General features: G+C 45.8%; 1 protein-coding gene across 14 annotated transcripts in view; it reads left to right on the forward strand.

Annotated features, from left to right (window-relative positions):
- Positions 1–20610, forward strand: part of LOC111248935 (uncharacterized) — a 165133-nt gene that overhangs the window by 62669 nt on the left and 81854 nt on the right. Inside the window, exons 3-4 of one of the 14 annotated variants that reach the window (XM_086989112.1) lie at positions 289–422; positions 7767–10987. The exons of 9 other annotated variants lie outside the window; for them this stretch is intronic. Coding sequence is in view for 1 of the 5 variants with exons in the window: in XM_022802069.2 (XP_022657804.2) it covers positions 10950–10987 (38 nt within the window). In the remaining 4 variants the exon portion in view is untranslated. Of the gene's footprint in view, positions 1–288; positions 423–6202; positions 10988–15705; positions 15906–20610 lie in introns of those variants that run through there. 4 more of the 14 variants (XM_086989111.1, XM_086989114.1, XM_022802069.2 and 1 more) reach the window with 4 other exon arrangements.

Genomic DNA, 20610 nt, shown 5'->3' on the forward strand with positions numbered 1-20610 from the left:
AATAAGCAAAGTCGCTATGATTTGCTTAAAGTAAAACCAAGTCGTTTTCCTATTTAGTGAACTATATTAGTTATTTGTCCTATTCGAACAAGTCGTCGGAATCATTTGTTTTTGGGTAGCCTATCAAGGACTTATTTGTTTCATTCGAATTCCTCCCGAGATGAGTCCTTTGTAAAACGACATGGCAACCATGTAAACAGCTACTAAACGTGATAATAATATATTATTATTCCTTATTTTTGCTTTAGTATTTGATTATTAATAATGCGGTAATTGTTCTTTCCAAAGCTGAGATTTGAAGCCGAGCCTATTCGCATCGCAACGCCCTCAAAGATCTGTGCATGACCCGCCGAAACTGAGACGCCCGCCTCCAGAGTAAACCTTACAATAAAATGGCCGTTTTGTGAATCTTCATTCGTAAGGTACGAAGATAACGTCAAATTACCATTGTTGATTACTCTAGATAACACGGTTATTGTCTTCTATTTATCGTTGTGGTCGACTGGCTGTTACCCTTATTCGAAATGATGAACACCATTACACTTCCATTAGTATCATAGTTACTTCAAAGATGTTTGGCATATTATGCCACAGTTACTTAAACTTGAATGGTTCAAGTTACGGCTATTGTGCAAATCTCAGGAAACGAGTTAGCGTTTCATGTTAAAAATTTCGATCGTCGAAAAAAGCAAGCGTTCAGTAACTTATTGTAGGATTTTTTAAAAATCAGGGATAGCATAGTTCAAGATGTCGAAAATTGGATTTTTGTCAGTTGATCACTAAGAAAGTCAGAAAATTATCTCTGAGCTATTTGAAGATACTGTTTCAATTGGGTCATCTACATCTAGCTCACAAAGGATAATCATTTTTTTAGTCCTAGGAAGTCTTTGCGCCTTGAAGTGGCGCAAAATACTTAACAGCGAAGCAAGCATTGCTGACCAATGATGCGCAACTAGTTGGTAGCAGACATATGGAATAACCAATGACAATGAAGTTGAGCGGTATTCACTGCTTCATAGCAGCGAGGTTTTGAAGTATATATTTTAGGCAACTGCGATTAGCCGAAATGGTCGTTTCATTAGATGATGATGCAGGCGGATTTATGCATTGGCTGTTGTCCTTCCGAGTCGGGATGAAAGTTGTAAGGCATCGATTGACTAACTGATCGGCCGATAGGGGTTAGGTTGCCGAGTTTCAGCGACTGCCACAGCAATTTTAGTTGTTGTGGAGTCATGCCTTACAAGCACAAAAGGCAGAGTAACAAAAACGAGCAACAACAGTAACAACAACAACTACAACAGCAAAAGCACAGTAGATAGCACAAGTAACAGCGAACCCAATGGGCGAATCAAGGACGTTTCTCCTGGACGCTACGCGCAGGTGTGCTTACCACACGTCATAGCCTAACACGAAAAGGCAGACCAAATCAGGGCCTGTGTTTATGAAAAGGGTTAGTCGTCCTGCTAGCCAACATGTGGCTGGCATTCTTGTAGCTAGGGAAGACACTTAACTATTAAGTAGCTTTTCTCTCCCACAGCCCTCAATCGACCTCGTGCTACACGTCTTTCCTTTGCAGGGTCGGTCGTGGATTCCTCCTTCGCCTCAACCTACTGTTTCGGCGTCATTGTGCCGTTGTTGTTGTTATTACGTTGCTATTGTTGCTGCCTCACGCCCGTCTGATAACAACGTTACGAGGCTAGTAAGGTCTGCTAGCGCCGGACGCTCGCGCCACCGCTACTTTTGCCTCCAACTCCACTCGATCTATCTGTTATGGGAGTGAGAAAAAGTTAACTGACTGCAGCGTCGGCTGAATCGTCACCCGAACTGCTGTTGCCTTCGACCATCCCTCGCTAACATGGATGGAGGCTACCTGAGGCTGATCGTGCGCTGTGCTATTTGTGGGCGAATTACTGACGGCGACTTTACAGCCACTCCAGTCGCCGCCATCCCTGCCACAGGTCAGGGATTCGATATGTGGCGAATTTTAACATCCAGGGATGTCCAGCGCCCATCTTGCGTTGATCGTCGCTCGTTCTCCCATCGCCTGCGCATCTCTTCTCATTCTGTCTGTTTTTTCTGCGGTTCGTTCTTTGCCACTATCCGACCGACCACTGCAGTCGGCTGAGTCCCGGGAAGCCATCTCGTCATCATGATCACCGTCATCATCAGTAGAATCGTGCTCTGAAGCGCCATCGAAGCATAATCATCATCGCCATCATCAGCGTTGGCATCATTGAGCCGGTATTGGCTGCAACCCTACCGTGTGTTTGTTGGTGGCGATCGTATTCTGCTGTGTTGTTCTGTCGCATTCACTCGTCACCACTCCTTTTTCCTCCTCCTCTCTCACTCCCTATCTATTTCTCTCTCTCTATCTATTTCCCTGTCGCGCGCTTCTCCCTGTCGCTCAGTTCAACCCGCGGCGCTTCGTGAGGAGTCGCTTACTTCGGTTTCGACGACGACGACGGCGGCGGCAGCAGCAGCGAGCGCTGCCGCTGCGCTGTTGTTGGTCTTCAGCGTTTTCGACTACTTCGGCTCGAGGAACTTCGCTCGGCACCAGCGTTCCCTGGCGATTGCTGCTGCGGAGCCAAGCCGGTGAGCACTGCCGTCTGCCGACCTCTGACCCTTCGCCTTTGGTGTGCTCTTCATTGCCGCTATAGCCGCCACCGCTGCCGCTGCAACTTCGGCACCGCCTGATGCCTCGCGAAGCTGCCTGTGATGTTGACGCTGGTGTTGCGGGAATGCCAACGGGGATGCTGACGTGCTGGCGACTACGCGATTCAGCGGTGCGCTTCATCGGGGTGGCTAGTCACCGGTTCGAAGCTGGTGTGGCTCGCCGCTACCGCTCCGACGGTTGTTGTCGTTGGTAGAACGCTTTCCCAACGTACGAACGAAGAAGCGATGAGGAACTGTGGGTCGCTTGGTATCTTGCTCCGTTCATGGAGGAATAGCAGCGCTGAGCTTGCCTCATATGCCACCGTCGTAATGCCGACCATTGGCAACCGGTAGCGTCCGCCGCGTCAATTCCAATCGTCGATGTTTGCTTTGCTTTGTGGCGATGCTGTGGGATGAAATGATGAGATTCATTGTCGATGCCGTGCGTAGATGATGTCGAGACTTCTGCTGATGATACGACCAGTGTGGCTGTGTTATTGCTGCGATTGCAATGCGTTTTTTGGTGCTTACAGCTGGTTTACGGCCGTCTGCTGCTGTTGCCAGCTGCACCCGCTGGAGCGGTTGCGTCAGCATTGACAACACCAATACGTGTGATCGACCCAGCCTCGACGACGACAGTGCGACGATAGCTGAATTGTCCAGGGATCAACGGACCTATCCACCAATGATCTACAAGTTAACAATTGATTTTAAAGGAAACACACTGAAGGAAAGCTAGTCGAATTTTCCAAAGTACCTGAAAGCGTCCGATGCTTTAACGTCCAACGACCAGGCAACACGACATGGCCGTCACCCAGCGCTTCCGTTACCGACCCAGCCATAGCTTTCGGACGCGACTCGTACTTACTTACGACGATCAAGGATCATCATGGACATCCACAACAACAACGGCAGCGCGCCGGATGGAACCAGTATCGTAAGGAGAATGGATCTAACCCTGTTCTTCTCCCACCCGCCAGTATTTCCGTCTCAAGCGGCGTTTATTATTACTAGCATTCACACACCGATCGCCGCCGTTTTGTCTTCTGTCGTATGAGTCTTAAAAGCAAAGCGAACCTGTTTGTACGAGCCGTGTTTGCTGCTGGCATCGGCCTCCCGTGCCTAAGAGCGAAAAAAGTGAATTTAATGATGATAATTGCATTTATTGTACACCCTCTAACCAGGGCGGCCGTTCTCCATTTTCGATTGTTGACATCAAAAAAAAAAACACATAGACACGTTAACGAGTATGACGTCTTCGACGTTGGGACGACGCGAGAGATCACAGAAACTCCAGCTATAATAATAATAAGACTGATACACTAAGGCGCATATGGACAATAAGAAAGCTGGAACAAGATGACTTTTAGCATCTTTTGCGGATGCTCCATGGTGTGGTTCCGTCTCTTACCATCACACAATAAAAGATATTTGTCAAGCGTAAAGGATAGCTACATAAGGCCCGATGTAGGCTAAAATCAACGTTTCTCTTACTTTGAAAATGAAAAACATGGAGGTTTTATCGTCCTTTCCATCAGTGCCATTAAAATTAGCAAAAAGCAAACATCAAAATAGTTGAGCGAACAGTCGAAGTGCTATTTCAATAAGCTCAATGGCGACTCAACACTTCAATGCAATGTTCAGCAATAGCTTACTTGATGAGCAGATGATGGCATAGAAAAAAAAAAAATAAAGAACGAAGCGGACCTGGTTTTTTGCAGTTTTTTTGAGTTAAGTAGCGTTTCATTTTCGTCCCTTCTATATCTGATCAGCTCCAGATCTAGTCTACTAGTAATGCAAACCCTGAATCCGAATCAATGACAGTGTTGATCAATCGTAACAAAAACAGTCAGATATCGACTCTGGAAGGCGTCTGCTCGAGGTATCTCGAACATGAACTGTCGACGGGGTCAAAACAGAAACTTTCCAAACAAATACATCGCCAGCAAATTGTCCATGCTTACAAATTCATTATCAGCAGAACATTTCAGCCGCTTACTACAATGTGGTAAAAGCGTGTTTAGTAAATCCAATTCACTGAACAGACGGCGTTTTAAGGCAGAGCTTGATTCGTCCTTAAACCCCAGTAAAGCCCCCCCTCCCCCACTCGCGCACACGCACACATACTTAAATATACGTCCTCTTTAGATCACCACACGCTGCCTTGCCATCGAGAAGCGTCGGTTCTAACTAATGTCGATATTGTGCAAATCTTTTCTTCTGCGAATTTGGCAAACATGGCAGACCATTGGCGCAGCTTACGCGGCCGCCGGTGTGTAATCGCATCGTTTGTCAGTCTTATTTGCTATATCACGTGGTACAACATAACTTCGTTCTGGACAACATCAGACGAGCTGATAACCAGTTCACCAGTGCAAATGGTGGAACGAGACCTGGCAAAAGAAGACGTAAACGTAAGCTTCACGCGACGACATCACAAGTCATTGGTAGAACCTGGGCCAGCAAAGGCTAGCGCGAAAAAGCAATGCGTGAAGCACCGGTGTCTTAATTTAATAGCGTATTTGTACGTCATTGGAATCAATTGAGGGTCACACGAAGCGCCGTAGCACTATTAGTGAAGTGTTGGACCTTGAGTCAAGCGAGACGCCAAAATAGGACAACGAACAGTATTTTTTTATCGCAACTGGTTATCTGTTGTGGTCGACCGTTTCGCTACTGACTAATTCGGTGCGACTTCGGAACAGACGGCTTTAGTGAAGGAGAGAATTAGCCTGCTGATTCACAGCAATTGTATTGTATGATTATACGTCTGCATACCTGTGTTGTGTGTGCATTATTGCCTATCGGTAAGTCGGCCTGAGTGTCAGCGTCTCACCTTGTTTCAGGTTGTTTGTCCATCTCTGATCAATGGCGCTATCCATCTGAGTAGCGCTTGACTATTCGGATTTCATTTCCCTGGATCAAGATGCCCCCACGACGATGTAATGTATCGCTGCGACTGCTTCTAGAATGCTTAAGCATCATTCGTTTTTCTTATAAGCCAAGGTCTCCTGCAATCCTAAATACGAAACAGCGTCAACTACCTTTGATCCTGCTGCTAATGCCGATGAGCCCCCTTGAGCAAATCGTCTTGTACGTTGTTAGAGTCATGCTGGCCTACCACACCTTAGTGTTTCGGCGTCGGAGAGCGACGTCCTCACAGACTCGTTATTTTAATGTTCTTCTAGTGATGGCCAATAAACACAGTAACTATGGCAATGCCGAAGCGACATAAACAAACGTCTACTTTCCGTACGCTGAACTGGTTCTAAATATCGTCTCTGCTTTCATTAATCGCGCCACGGGCCGCCGCCGCCGCCGCCGCTGTGGGCCTTGACCCCACCGAGAGCGGAGCTTCACCTAACCGCGTTAAAACGTACGCAGATGGAATTGACTGTTCAGCAAAAATACTGAACAGCAGCGGCTGCATGAGGGTGCCTGCGCTGATGAATGCTGGCCATTTCTGGGCGCCTAATTCGATGATATTTTCTACTAGTGCATGTGTATGCAGTAAACCAGTACATCTCACTGTATCAATGTTGGGGCCACAACCCATTGTAGAAATAAGCATGGCGTGGCATTTCTGCGTACAAAATGACTGCTTTTGACGTACGTTTACTGTAGATTAGACTGGCCATTACCTCAGGACAATATGAAAATACGACTTTAAATACGAATATTGCTTTAAATTCTCTGGCGTCACATAATTAACTACTGATATTTCAGTGCTGTCTCTGTTAACAGCAAGCAGTCAGTGTCGCGTGATATGATGGGTTTTGATTTTTTTTTTTGGCCAACAGACAAACGATTGCGGAGATCGTACTCTTCATCGAACAGCCGCAGCAGCTCATGGACCCTCAACCTAGTGTACCTAGTTTTCAGTCAGTAAAGTCAAATGTTCTTTCGTAGATTAATATCCCTTGAAAGGCAGTGACTTTGTCCATTACGGCGTGTCTGATACCTCGGATAGGATTGAAACGGGAGTGGATAATGAATATGGCAGCAAATAGACCGCCGACGGAGAACGGCTCTACACAGGAGCCCACTCCTTCACCAAATGGCTACAGACCTCAATGGAGTTGCTTGTGCTGTCAGAAACAGCTTCCTTGAGGTGCGCAAATCTATTTAGGGTACCTGTAACGGCTCCGACGGCTTTAACATACAACTGCAACAAAACACCTACCAACTTCTGAAGGGAAGCGCCAATTTGACAATGAGGTATCGAGTGTACTCTGTTGGGCCTCAAGACGTATTCTAGGCGAGCTTCACTAGTAATCACTAGAGTGATCATAATTACCCTAAGCTGACCCGCGCTTCGATCTATGGTAGGTGGTTACCCGTACGCTAATACGCTACGAAGGTTCATTATCTAAACGGTGATCGAATCGCAAATTGGTACAAATTGACTTTATGAAATTGTGCCGTTTCTGTTGCTGCTGCAGCCGTCCATGGTGTCGAATCTACCAAAATTGATGACAATATTTCAGATTTTTCATGTTGAACCTGTTTAGCAATACGTTGGTGTAACACGTTTGCATTTAGTAGGTTAGAAATAGACAAATAGTTTTCTTGTTTAGGACAGGCCTAATCTAGGACGAAGCCACAAAGTTAAAGTCTACGGGTTCCGTTTGCCAAACAGCTAATAGCTGTGGGCATGGGGTACTTTTTAGAGGTATGTTTGCTGCCAAATTAACGGGCTAATCCCTGCTAGAATGTCAAAAGTTCCAACTAATCCTCCCGTAAGCCGAAACCGTAAGCTTCACATTAAGCCCATCGTAACCATGTCCGACATAATTCAGCATTTCTATTTAAAAATAGAAACCGCGTCTAGTTCAGTTAGTTGGATCGATGCTGAAACAGTCACTATACATATGTACTTTCCTATTGCACCTTAGTACGTATTCAGCCGAAAATCGTTTGGAAGACGCTTATTTAATCAACATGCTTTTATGCATTGTAGAAGATTGGGCTGTTGAATGAAGACTGGCAGCTAACAACAACAACTCCAAAGGACCTCTTTTATACATCCAAATACAGTCCTAATTCATGATTATGTGCTACTGCGTTAACGCTTGTTCTTGTCGCTATTATCATCTTGTTTGTATTTAGTATAGTGTTTTCCAGCCCATCACACTTCAGCGGCGACACTCATAGCTAACAGCGCTCGCTGCTGCGTCGTATTCACTGGCACAGCCAATCTAACCGCAGTCACCGCTAGTGCTCCGGATCTGTGGCAGCTTTACGACCCCACCCAGCTCTGGGGCTCCGCCTTCTGGCCCGGGTCTGAGCCCTACCCCACGGCTGGCAATCTGAAGCTCCATCGGCAGCAGCAGCAGCGCTGTTGACGACTGTTCCTGCCGCTGCCACTTGGAGAGTGGCTCGCTCATCAGTGACTTCGCGATTCGGAAGCTCCAAAAGAAGTGAGTGAGCCGGCTCTTTGCGATAGCATGATCCAATAAAGTCCGCTTTCACGCCGTTATCATGACAACGAAAGCTCTTAACAAATCTTGCAGACCTCGTTTTAGCCATTAATATCGCTGCCTGTTCACTACATACAGTCACCGCTTCATTTCCAACCAATGGCCAATAACGCAGAACTTCTGTTTACGCTAGCGCACACGTAGCGTACATCATCAAAGTATACATTGTAGCATCGTAGTACTATAGCATTACTCTTCCCTCCCGCTTTTCCCGCGGCCGCTTCCACTCTTCCGGCCGTTGCTGCGTTCTGTTCAACCTGTTGTGGCCTGTGGTCAATGCCGTACATGTTCCCATAGACACAGCTTCACCTACAAACTCATACGGCCATATAACCATTACGACTATTACACCATAGCACTGTCAACAACAGCAGCAGCAGCAGCAGCAGCAGCTACTTCACAGCGAAGGCGTGGCCTCTTCGTGACCACCGATGGCATCGTCATCGAACGAGCGTCACAAACCGAGCGCTTGAACCAGCGTCGGCGGCGATGGCTGCCGCGGTTGCCGTAGACCGATCGCTGATCGCGTTGTGTTTCTATGCTACTGACGATTGCCTGCGAGCGCCGCCGATGAACGCGAGGCGTTGGCGGCGCTCAACTCCCTCTCCACCGACCCTCGCCGCTTAGCGCGGCAGGCACGCCGGCCAGGATCGCTGCACCACCGTCGGGTAGCCCCATCGCATCGGTTAGACTGAGGCAGCTTTGCTTCTGAAGCATCTTGCTGACGACGACGCTCGCGACAACGACGACGAATTGCTGCTGGCAGTTTGGTTCTCTTAGCGCTGTCGTTGCTGACTATGGTGAAGGAGACGGTGATGTGATACGCGCTACGACACGACGATTCGCGCGTGTACTTGTTTAATTGTTGGTCTTTCGTTCAGCTCAACGATCCAACAAATGGTGGAAATTTCTCAGGAATACGATACGTTTGTCAGGTTAACACGATCAAGAGCCGTCAGTAGTAGATATCTGGCGAGAGTAAAGCGTTCTGTTCGAAAAATCAACAGGTTTAACTAAATATTCGTTCGTAGAGAAAGCATCAGCCATTCAAATGCACTATTGAAGAATTGCCCCATCAGTAATGTGAAGTTCCTTTATGTGATCTGTGTCATCAAGTTAACATTTTTGCTACCTGGAACCTGTCCATCACCTTAAAGGAACAAACTGGCTTTAGAGGAACGTGACAAACCCTTATCGCGAAGGCTTGCACCATGTAAGCAAAGTGCTGAATTCACTAGCTTTCAATGTACCTCGTGCTGTAGTGGCTTTATCGAGCTGCTAACAGAACGCGCTTAAGAACCGTGAATGAAACGAAGTTCTAATACCATCTGACTTAATCAGCTAGCGACCGGTTCGAAGATCTTGTCGTTAAAGATCACACTTGAAAGAAAGAATGAGCAACGTCGTTTTGGAGTAGTAATACAGGAGTCGTAGGGTCCGACGGGGTTGTTTTTGTTCTGTTGTAACCATCGACGAACCGCGATAGAAAAGTCAGCGATCATCAATTTCAGACACTTCTGCAGCAGTGAGGAGCACTTCTATGAGCCCGTACACTATACTCGACCGCACGCCATACGTCCTGCGCGAAGATCAGGTGGTCGCTTCACTTGATATTCGTCTATTTTTTTTTGGTCCAACTAAGGTAACAACAAGGATAGCGTCAGCAGTCGGTCGGCGACGTAACCGCTCGCCCGACGACTTCTCGAAGGGGCACAGGCAAACAATGAAACCTATTGCCTTCCGCTGGTACGGCGGCCTCAGCGAGTCCTCGCTTTTCACAGAGTCGCTGTGAGCCCCCCAGACGGTTAGCCGGCGCCTATTCGGTTGTGTTGCGTATCGTGGACATCGATCTCCTGGCCTGTCTCCTCCGTACACCCGTGTGAGACGTGTTTACTGCCGGTCAATAAAGAATAACGCATCGCCATCAACAATCGGCGGTCTTCGACCGGAGTAAATAGCAGTGATAGTAGCAACAGTATCGAACGCCCAGCGAGGAATACGATTAACGTTTGCGCGGAGTAAAGTTACCCGCGCGTCTAGATCGTCTGTGTAAATTTTGGCGACACTGTCCGCTCGTGTGCTTCATTTTCGGTGGTGAAGTAATCCAAAAGTGTGGTGTCCTGAAGTTGTGATATCGTAGATGTGCTGGTGGTAGTTATGAAAAGAAGCAAAGAATTTCGTGTGAGAAGTGTCTCGCTTGGATTCGAAGTTTACGAATAATCAAAGAAATTACAATTTCTTCAAACTACAATATGCTGTGGGTAGTCTTCATTGGCTGGACGACTTAACGAGAGAAAATAGGGAGGACAAACACAAATAAAAAGAAATTTCGCAGACGATCACAACGGTGAAAAGTGTGCTGACGTTCCTGCCACGACCGCGTGCGGTTTACCCTGCGCAGTCTGCGATCCGTGCTGACGTCGGATTCATTGAAGCCAACTGATAGTGCTAGTGGATTCTACTCTAACGGCTCATTGCATTTCGGATTGACTTCGTTCATCCAAAGTGCTTACACGTGTGATACGTGAAAGGCTGCATTGCCGTACCCTGCTTGATTACGCACGCAGTACTGGAGAAAAAACACATAGCGATTTCGGATGATTTTCGAAGTTCTTCCTCATCGCCTACTCCGCACTAAACAAAGCCTAAAATAAAATCGGGTAGCGCTATTCGCTCCCAGCAACGCATTTCCTGCCGCGAAAACGGATCCCGGTTTCTCCACCCTTTGAAAACTGTGAACTGTGGAGGAGTGTACTGATCAATCGCCAGGATTGAGGTGGGCGAGTTGTGTGTTGTGCCGGTGGAAACGCTCGGCGGATGCTCACCGGGTCGCTCCAAGACCCCCCGAGACTCAGGTACGTGTCAATTATGTAGAAGCGGGTCATATCCTAGTATCAGTCCGTGTGATAATTCAGTGGTACCGTGTTTGCCTACTAAGCTTAGGGCCACCTGAAGTAAGCTGGCCTGGGTTCGAAACCTAACGTGGACACACGGTTCACACACGGCGCCGGAAGGGCCGCCAGCCGTCTGACGCAACGTCTAATGACAAGCCTAAACATGGCACGTAGAACTCGAAACATACAATAACAGAAGGTGGTTCCGTCAGTGTATGGTAATTTGTCATCACTGACATTGCGTGGATATATAATGCGCAGCGTATGATACATAGCTTAGTTATACCTTCATAACAAGTATCAAGCATCTATCGCATAGCGTATATTTAACTGACGCTTGAGAAGCGCTCTTAGTTTTTTTTCAATATGTTGCCTCGAAGTTCGAGTGCCCCTGTACTACGCATACTCGTGCCATTTAAGTGCTACCACCCCATAATATTACGGGTTGTTGGATTTGTCGTTCGGCGGTTGAACTTAGAACTAAGTCGAACAGAAAGGATTTCACCCTTGAAACTCCCTCTTCCAGACGGCGGCGTTGCAGAAACCGTACCCTGCACGCAGCAACAGTCAGAGAAAAAGAAAAGGATTTGTACAGAAAAAAATATAGACATTCTATACCCAAAGAACGTTTGCGAATACTATAATCGGCCGCGAGAGGACGCGATGATAACTCAAACCTTTGAAGTCGCTTCGTTTGTCGCCGCTGCTGTTGCTGCTTTATTATTTCATCATTATCAAATCATTTGTTCGCTGTTCATGTTCAACTGAAGGCAAATCGATTCGCTTTTGGTGTTGTTAGCGGCTCTCGTGAAATCGTCAGGTTTGTCATCCAACGAGATTGCCAACAGGATTATTACTGCAAATGGCTTCTATAGACCTTGCCATCGCCGTCGTCATCGTCGTTGTGCAAGGGGCAAAGAAACAGATGAGAAGTGACAAAAGCAATAGCAGAAAAAAAGATGAAGTTCTACGGATGCTGTACTCGTGATGATTGTGCTGTTACTATCGGAGTGTTCCGGCGGGAACTGCTTCTTCCTCGTTGATCGTAATAGTAGTGGTGGCTGTGACTGATTTTCCGTCGAGACGACCGAAACGGAATCACGCTGGTACTGATTACCTTCCACGATTCGAACAGCGTCAATTCGAAAGCATAGCGGACCAATATAATCCGATGATGACTAAATCTGTCGACGTTAAATCGTACTGCCGATAGGTGCCGTCAGATGATCAGGCCAAATCACCTGGTCGGTAGACTTCAACACCATAACCATGCGTCATTTGTAACGTTATTAGGTGTTACGCTTTCTCTTTATTTCGTCGTTGCCGATGTCCGTTTCGAACAGGACTGGATCGCGCGTAAAGTTCCGGCCGCAGCGAAGTTATTCAATTAAGGAAGATGGCACTATTGAATGAAGTTCCTCTGTCGAATTCGCTTTCGGCTATCGTTTTGCTCTATTAGTAATTTTTACTGACTATCACCGTTTCAAACTGCTGTCGATGAGGTGCTGTTTCTCTGGAGCGTTATGAGTGTGAGCAGGATATGAAGAACTCGAACAACTTCAGTTATCGGTTAGCCAGTGTATGTTACGATGTTGTTGGGGCGAAGTTCTATTAGGCAGGGTCTAAAGGGCATCGTTTTCGGCTGCTCATCAACTTCAAGCGGCCCTTTAGCTAGTTCTGGGGTCCTGCACAGGAAGACAGATAGTTGTCACTGGCCCTGGCTAGGAGAACCATACTGGCGGACGGAGCGCAAACATAGCGCGAGACCAGGCAAAGCATGCTATACAAGCCCCTGCGTTATCGGTAGCGGGCCTTTTCCCCTCCTTTGTACCCTCGAAGTAAGGTATTTGAAGTTGCGGCTGCCGCCGCCGCTGCTGCTGTTTTCGACTGGGGATTGATCGAAGCCCACGGCTTTGCCTTCCGCCTACTATGCTCCCATCTCCATGATATCTCCATAAAGGCATTCACCGCTATTGACGATCCGGTACGTGCCGTTTTAAGCTCCTTCCATTCCCGGCCAAGAACCCCTCAAATGGTTTTAGCTGGAGTCGAGGCGGATGACCCAGTTGAAGGTTCAGCGTGTGCGGCTTTACTATCGATATGTGACGTGGTCCCATTTGTATGATACTAGCGGTGCTGAGAATGGGATCTGAAGCCGTTCAGTGGCTAGGACGTCAACATCGGGGCAATCTGTTGCCACACATCAATAATAGTATTATTCTACTAATGTTGTTTCCTTTACGAGCGGTGTTCTAAAGCATAATATTCGATAGGCAATTAAGCTTCTGTTGCATTGTATTTACCCTCAGAGAAAAGGCTAGGGTTTATGTATTCTTTTATAAAAGTGTGCATATTATATGGAATAACTGTCAAATTTATCGCCACTCATATTTGCTGTCTACAATATGGCCAATAGTAATACTTGCAAATACCCATGCAACATTTGTACTATGCTACGGAGCTAAAAATCGACCCAACATAGCTTCAAGCCCATATACTGCCCGCTCACAAAGTCTCGCAAGGCGTCCAGCTAGCGCTACTACTAACTTCTATTATTTCAATACTACAAATACCCGAAAATGATCACTGTCATCTTGTCCGTATCAACGATTTATTTAGCTCAAAAACGAGCCGACATCCTAACTCACCGTGTAAAATTTCATTTCTACTCTATTTGCTTTTGTTCTGAAAGAGCGGCTTCCAAGATGAGCATATGCATCATCAGGCTGTCCGATTCGTCGCCTTCGAGAATGCCTGGTTAAGGCAAAGGAATCCTATTGATGTTGACGGTGATAGTAGCGATAATCGTATTCGACGAACACCGTTAAGCGTTACGTTAATGCTCTCTGCTTGCCGTCGTGGCAGCCGTCGTTGCCAACGACGGCAATAACAGCCCCGGCGGAAGTCAACAAGTCAGAGAATAGAGAGCTTTCCAATATACCTGGTTATCCCTAGCGCTTCGTCGTCTGCTATCATTCTTGTTTGACGGCTTAGTTCTATCTCACTTTCTCCTTCCACATCATTGTCGAAGCAGTGGTTCATGTTTACGTAGGAGCGGCAAACGGGCTTCTCGTTGGCGGACCGCTCGTCGTGGAAGGGTCGGTTCTTAACGTCGACATCAGTGACATATATAGTGACAGTTAGGTGCGATGCTGGCCGCGATGTAAGGCGTACGTGATGCCTGCAGCTGAGTACAGCCGTTTGCGTCAATAGGAAAGCTTGTCGCTGGTTTTTCTAGGTAGAAGGTGGAATATGAGTTTTCTCTGACCGGTCCCAAAGACAGAGGTAGAGATAGTAGTAGCGGTTCAGAATACACAGTAAATCCGAGCCACAGTTACTGTTGATTATTGTCTAGAAGCAAAAGACGTTCTTGTATTCGTGTGTGATCGCGCAGAAAGCTAGTAGCCTAGACAATAGGACGGCACTTTTTAACAAAAAAAAATCGACTAGATTCATATCCTTCAGTAAAAGACGAAACATGAGAAAAATGAACGAAACGTGAATGAACCCTCTTGAAATCGATTCCAGCTTTTGTAAACCAATTTACTTTCATCGCAGAACAGCGTCCCATCGCTCTTCATCAGGCCGTTTCAGCCAGCGTGACACAAGGCCACGCAGGCTCTATAATCGCAATGCGTTTTGTCTTGCGTTGTCGAAAGAAGACGGCGCAGATAGAAGCTGCAACGAGACGGAATGCATTTGCCGATAGAGCCGTTAACAACATCGATCGCATCATCATCCTCTCTGGTATCGATCTCGCTGTCTGCCACTCTGTTACCACCGCTGTTACAACTGCGCTATCTAGAAGTATTAGCGTGCCAGATCGTTTGGGGTGACCACTGGTGATGCCTGCCCATGCCGTCCCCGGTGGGTCGTTTTCCAAGGTAGCACCACCAGAGTAGTTATCTAGATAGCCAGCTCTATTATGGATGCGACTGACGTTGAAAACATCTATACCTTTTTTCAATATATACATAAGCTGGAGTTCTCGTAGAACGCCAGGCAGCCGCAAACGCATGAAAGAAGCCAACACGTTAGAAACAACGTAACTGGACATTGTTAATTGCCATCGACTGATAAGGGTCGTTAGTTACTTTGTTGGAACGCTGTATTTGGACTCGTTAAAAAAGCAGAAAACAGGAAAAAGTAAGTGGGAATTTAAGATACTGAAAGCGATCGAGGAGCCTCAAAGCAAGTCAGGCCATTCGGCAGTGGAAGAAAACGATCTGGAGTAATTCCAGCTATTTGTCATAACTTTACTCGCAATCCGCTTTCGATTCAATATGTATTGATTGATAGCTCATGGAAGTGTTCGTGCAGGACGACTTAGTGACGAGATTATATGGAGCTTCTTTTGAACGTAGACGGTATTTCGAGAAGGTAACTCCCTCAATTCTATCCATAGTAAAGTGTTTTCGCTGCTTTTGAAATCGATTTAATTCTCCTCCGTTAGCTTCTGGTTAAGGATTGATTAATTTCTGTTTTTTAACGCGTTTTTCTTTTGCTTTTTGAAAAGTAATGCAAGATAATGGTAGCTACTAATAATAGCTACTAATAATAGGCTGTTGCTTTATGGTCTATTCATTGTAATTTGTGTGCGCGCAGCACATAAAACGAATGTTCAAAGCCATTCTATAATATCCTGGCCTGCTAATATTTCTCTAACTCTTACGGTTTAGGTTGACAAAAGAATTGCGTCTTAAGGACAGAAGTACCATTTGCAAGGGACGATCCTTCCAGTTTTAAGGATCAGTTTAGGGCACCCCAATAAATGTCGAGTCCGAACGAGTTCCACCACACCCTAATTGTTAACCTGTACGGGGCTACTGGACCACTTCAAGTAATGCTCTAACAGGACACAACCGAGAATGGCCAAGACGTAAGTACAAATGTTATGACGGGGTGACCATTCGACCACGGCATTTCTCACCCGCAGCGGCCATACAACGGCCTGAAACGTAACCAAAAAATAGCGTATTAAAAGTGAAATTTTTCAATATTATTTGTTCGAGTAGTTGTTATTTGAACGAATTCACTTTGGGAACAATGTTTGGAAATTGTTAAACTGAGAGAAGCGGAGAACGAGTTAAATGGTAGATAGATGCGTAATGGATCCAGGCTGATTGCAGGTTTTAAAAAATACTAAATAGGCAAAAGAACCTATTCCTAGATAAAGACGAGTCTTTCATTTGCCTAGATAAAACAATTTCGCAAAACAGATAATTGACAAAAATTGTTTAACTATTAACTAAATTCGATATTTTTTCTATATAGTTAATAAAATCTACTGGACCCCGTTATTCAGTTTGGTAAACTAACTGTTCATCTGCTTGCGATTAAAAGACGATACTATAATGAGCATTACAAACCCAGGCGGGGATGATTATCCCGGGTTTAATCCGTCAAGCCTGTTTCGCCAGGCGCATACGAGAGCCGCTGAATTCAAAGGCCATGTCAACATAGATAACAATTACAGTAAAAATACTTAATCTATTTTCGAATACTAAAAGAAACAATGGCTGCGTTCATCACAAGTATATTAAACCGCATTCTAAAAAGCTTTGTTGGTTCCATATTGAGCCCTCCGGCTCCCCTATACAATTGTGTATTCAAGTTCGTAGAATATCGGTAAGACCACTCAACCTGCAGCCGCATCCTCTTTTCAGGACGATAGGACCTGCTGAGTGTCTGTCAGTGTCTGTAAAGGGATTAGCAATCATTAAAAGTCGGTCCTTAACGTAGTAAGTGGTACCTTGTGTCCAATGTTATTTAGCTGACGATAGACAAGTAGGCTAAGACAAGCCAAATGTTCACTGGAGAGCTGTGACTCATCCTAATTAAAATAGCACAGAACCGAAAACTCGAATAGCGAACATGTTTAGCCCAAATAAAATTCAACGAATTTTTTTTTTTAAGAAAAAAATAGAACATATGAAAACATACTATGACATGAACAGCTGAAAGAACGACGAAGAAGGTCCGGGAGAGAAAAAACGATTTTTATAGATAATTTAAAAAGGACGCTAAAAATACGTGAACACAAATTAATTCTCTCTTAATCCGGATAAATGTCTTCAGCTGGTCTTGCTTCTATCGCTTCGCCATCGAGTCATCGTATCGATACTGCGTTGAAAGGACAAAAGAGAAACCTCTTTCATTAAACCAATATTGTTGTGTGTTTCCTGTACGGGTCAACCCATCCGAGGCCCAACACAAAATCAGTCATCTTTACTAATTAGCACTGAGATATTGTCCTTTAGCTCGGTTCCACAGTACACTATGTCTGCATCGATCGACCCGGCTGTGCTATAGGAAAGATAAGAAGTTGCCGGCGGCCAAATCGAAGTTACGCTATTGGGTTACAGCTGGCGTACAACGTGATATTCCCGTCTTTTTGCTAATGCACCGAACCTCAGTTTCTTGTCAGATTTAGAGATTCCCTTCGATTATTGTTGTCTTTGCTGTTATGATTATGAGTCGTCACTGTGCATATACGGTGACATCGCTTGCGACGCTCGCGCGCGTCTGAAGAACCGCTTGTTAATCAGCGGCGGAACCGCAAGTGCGGCGGGGTCAGATCTAAATGTGCTATAGGTACTGACCAAGGTTTTTTCTGGCGTCGAAAAAACATCTGAAATTTACAAAAGGTTTCAGCATATAGCCCAATATGAACAGGACACTAACAACGAACTTCGTCTAGTGGAGAGAGATTAGCATTGTCGACAACGATGATGGACAATAGCAGTGCATTGAAGTCTGTGCGGCACCGATGCCGTTACTGTATGACGTAGACGTTATCGATGAAGACACCATTGTAGAAGATATAATCACATTGTAGAAGATATAATCAGTAGTTTCGCAGAATCAGACTTAGTCATATGTGCACAGGAACGACGCGTGCATCGATCATATGAGCGTGCTAATTTCATCATCATTCTTCAAATGTGCGCTATATAAACGGGCACACAGGTGTTATACCGGCAAAAATGTATGCCATAGGACATTGTATATCCATAACCAATGATATCCTCTACTGGCTTTGGTCTAAGAACTCACGTGTCTGGCTTATTGCTTTCATCATCGAGCGTACGTTACCTAACCTCCACTTGATCCTGCATCCCGGCTTCTAATACCGGATTCGTTCTTTTATCTCGTTATTTGCGTGACATGTACCCACCGGTTTATGAACAGCGGTATTTCGCCCACAACAGCGGCCAGTGTCAACAGGCCAACGATGTATTGTGTTATCGTCGCGTCTACGTCAGTTGACCAATGTTATGGACGCGGCTATCTCTGTTCACCTTTTTTTTTTTTTTCTTGTCGTGCGTTTGTTCATCAGCTTTTGTTGAAGTGGAGGCGCTGAGTGGTGCTCGGGTTAAATGGTGATAATAGGGCAGTCTTTGGGAAGACATGGCAAGGAATAGATTGTCGGGTTGCGTAAAGCGAGGCAAAAATTGCGATAATCATACCGCCAAAAAGGGCATAGCAGCAGCTAAGGTAGCATAGGCCGGAAAAACTGCCATAGACCCCCTTGCCTCGAATATCTGTGTGCAAATTTTTTTTGACTTGTTTCATTAATTAGTTGGCCTTTTCTTCCATGGTGTACCCCTTTGTCTGCTCGTATAGAGGCGACATTTGTCGTTTGCTCCGTGCGTCAACGTCCCACTTCGAAGCGGTGTTAACAAGGTTTCAAGTGGACTTCAATGTCACTTTTCTCAAACTATCTATAATAACCTTGAAAAAGTCATGAGTATATTAATCACCGGAGCCGTCAACAACGTGCCGGTCTTGATGAGTATGCTAGGCTGTGGGGCATATTTGATGCCAAAAATAAAGCTGAATTTCATTACTTCCAGGCTATTACTATTGTATATTAAGCCGTAACATTATATCAAGAATTAGGTGTTATGTGACCTCAGTTACACGAGGCTCCAATACTTTTGAACGATTCATTACTCATTTATAGAGAATAAATACTAGTTTAATTATGTCAAAGTGTGCTTGACAAATAGGCACAAATTAAAATGACAAATCAAATGCACCTGTCAATCCCATCTTGCAGCGTAACTCTAGTAAAATCCCCATGAAAGACCTTTTTGTTTGGCCATTTCATAAAAGTATTAATTGTATATTTCGATACGTATTTCTGCTGCCTCTACCTTCTCAAGGTACCAGTTCTATCACGGGGACAGCCACTACTAAAAATGGAACAGAGGCTGCCGCTAGGGCTCCCACTTCACGCGTGTTTTTCCTTTTGTTCTCATCTTTACTACGCATCAACCGCATTGTGTTGTGTGCCTAAGTCCTGAAGAAAAAGCTGATTCAATCTCATAGCGTTGCACTGCCACTACCGAGAACCTCTACTGGATGTCCTACCCAATCCGACAAGAAAAAAGGAACAAGAGTTGCCTAGCAAAGGCTGGATTGGTGAACTTCATTCGGCCGCCCAAACTCCGCTGACAAACCCAATCTAGTGCTTCCGGTCAGTGTAGAACATCCGGTGACCCCAAATTCTAAACCGAGGGGTCCGGCTAAACGACCGGCGACCAGAGACAATGTCCGCACCCCCGTTAGTCGCCACACCTAACCCGCATCTCTCACTTCACTGAGCATTGTATTATTAAACACGGTCATAGCCAGCGCTTCTGTCTTAGCTCCTCTCCAGTCGGTTAGTTGTATATGCAATGTCATGGCTGGAAAAAAAAAAGAGTACCAATATATCCGAGGCAGAAATGAGCGATTTGGTCTCGCCAGAGCTCCCGAGCACCACGCATCGATCGAGTGAGAGCCTGCAATCCGCCACCCCCACAGAAAACACTAGTGAACATCCAATGAGATGGGGTTGTAACTCTGGACGACGCTGCGCGACCTGCTTGTTAAGCCAGGATGACCATCAGATCCTCCGCCTCATAGGTAGTACCCCTGATATAGACAATTATAGATAAGAATACTGTTGTCAGCCAGCTATCGTGCGCCGGCGGGTTGGGTTGCATCGTCGATGTGAAGGACATGCGTAACTGGATTGACTCAGTGGTCACATGTACGGATGGATGACCGAAGAAGCAGTCAACGATGCTTTGGTTATGCGTTTTGATGGTGATAATAACGCGGGCGAATAGCAGCTCATGGAACATTTCCGCCTGCAGCTCCTTCAAAATAGACTACACCGTTACAAGAAGTTTTAGGAGTAGAACCTAATGGCTGTCGCAGTAGGTAAGGTCACACGAGTGGATAGTCATGATTGTTAAGAGAAGGACCAAGCATTGATAAGCCACGACAGACTGTGGTCAGGGAATAGTGAGCTTGGAAACCAGCAATGCTCTTTTCGAAGATACTATATGTTTACTGCTTTCGGACATTGTGAAAAGGTTGTTTGCTGTCGATCAATTGGCCGGTGGACGACGGGTCACTCATTCAGGCCAGCTTAAAAGGTACGACAAAAACGAGATGAAAGCAGTTATGCAAGGGGATCTCAAAAATCGCAACATAGCTTGTGCATATGTATGCATGTAAGCGTTGCTATACGGCAAACCTCATAGAGACACTACATTGATTGTTATTGAGTATAGGAATGTGACCCGGTG

Source organism: Varroa destructor, unplaced genomic scaffold (assembly GCF_002443255.2).
Source record: "Varroa destructor unplaced genomic scaffold, Vdes_3.0 BEIS01000004.1, whole genome shotgun sequence".
Lineage (NCBI taxonomy): Eukaryota > Metazoa > Arthropoda > Arachnida > Mesostigmata > Varroidae > Varroa > Varroa destructor.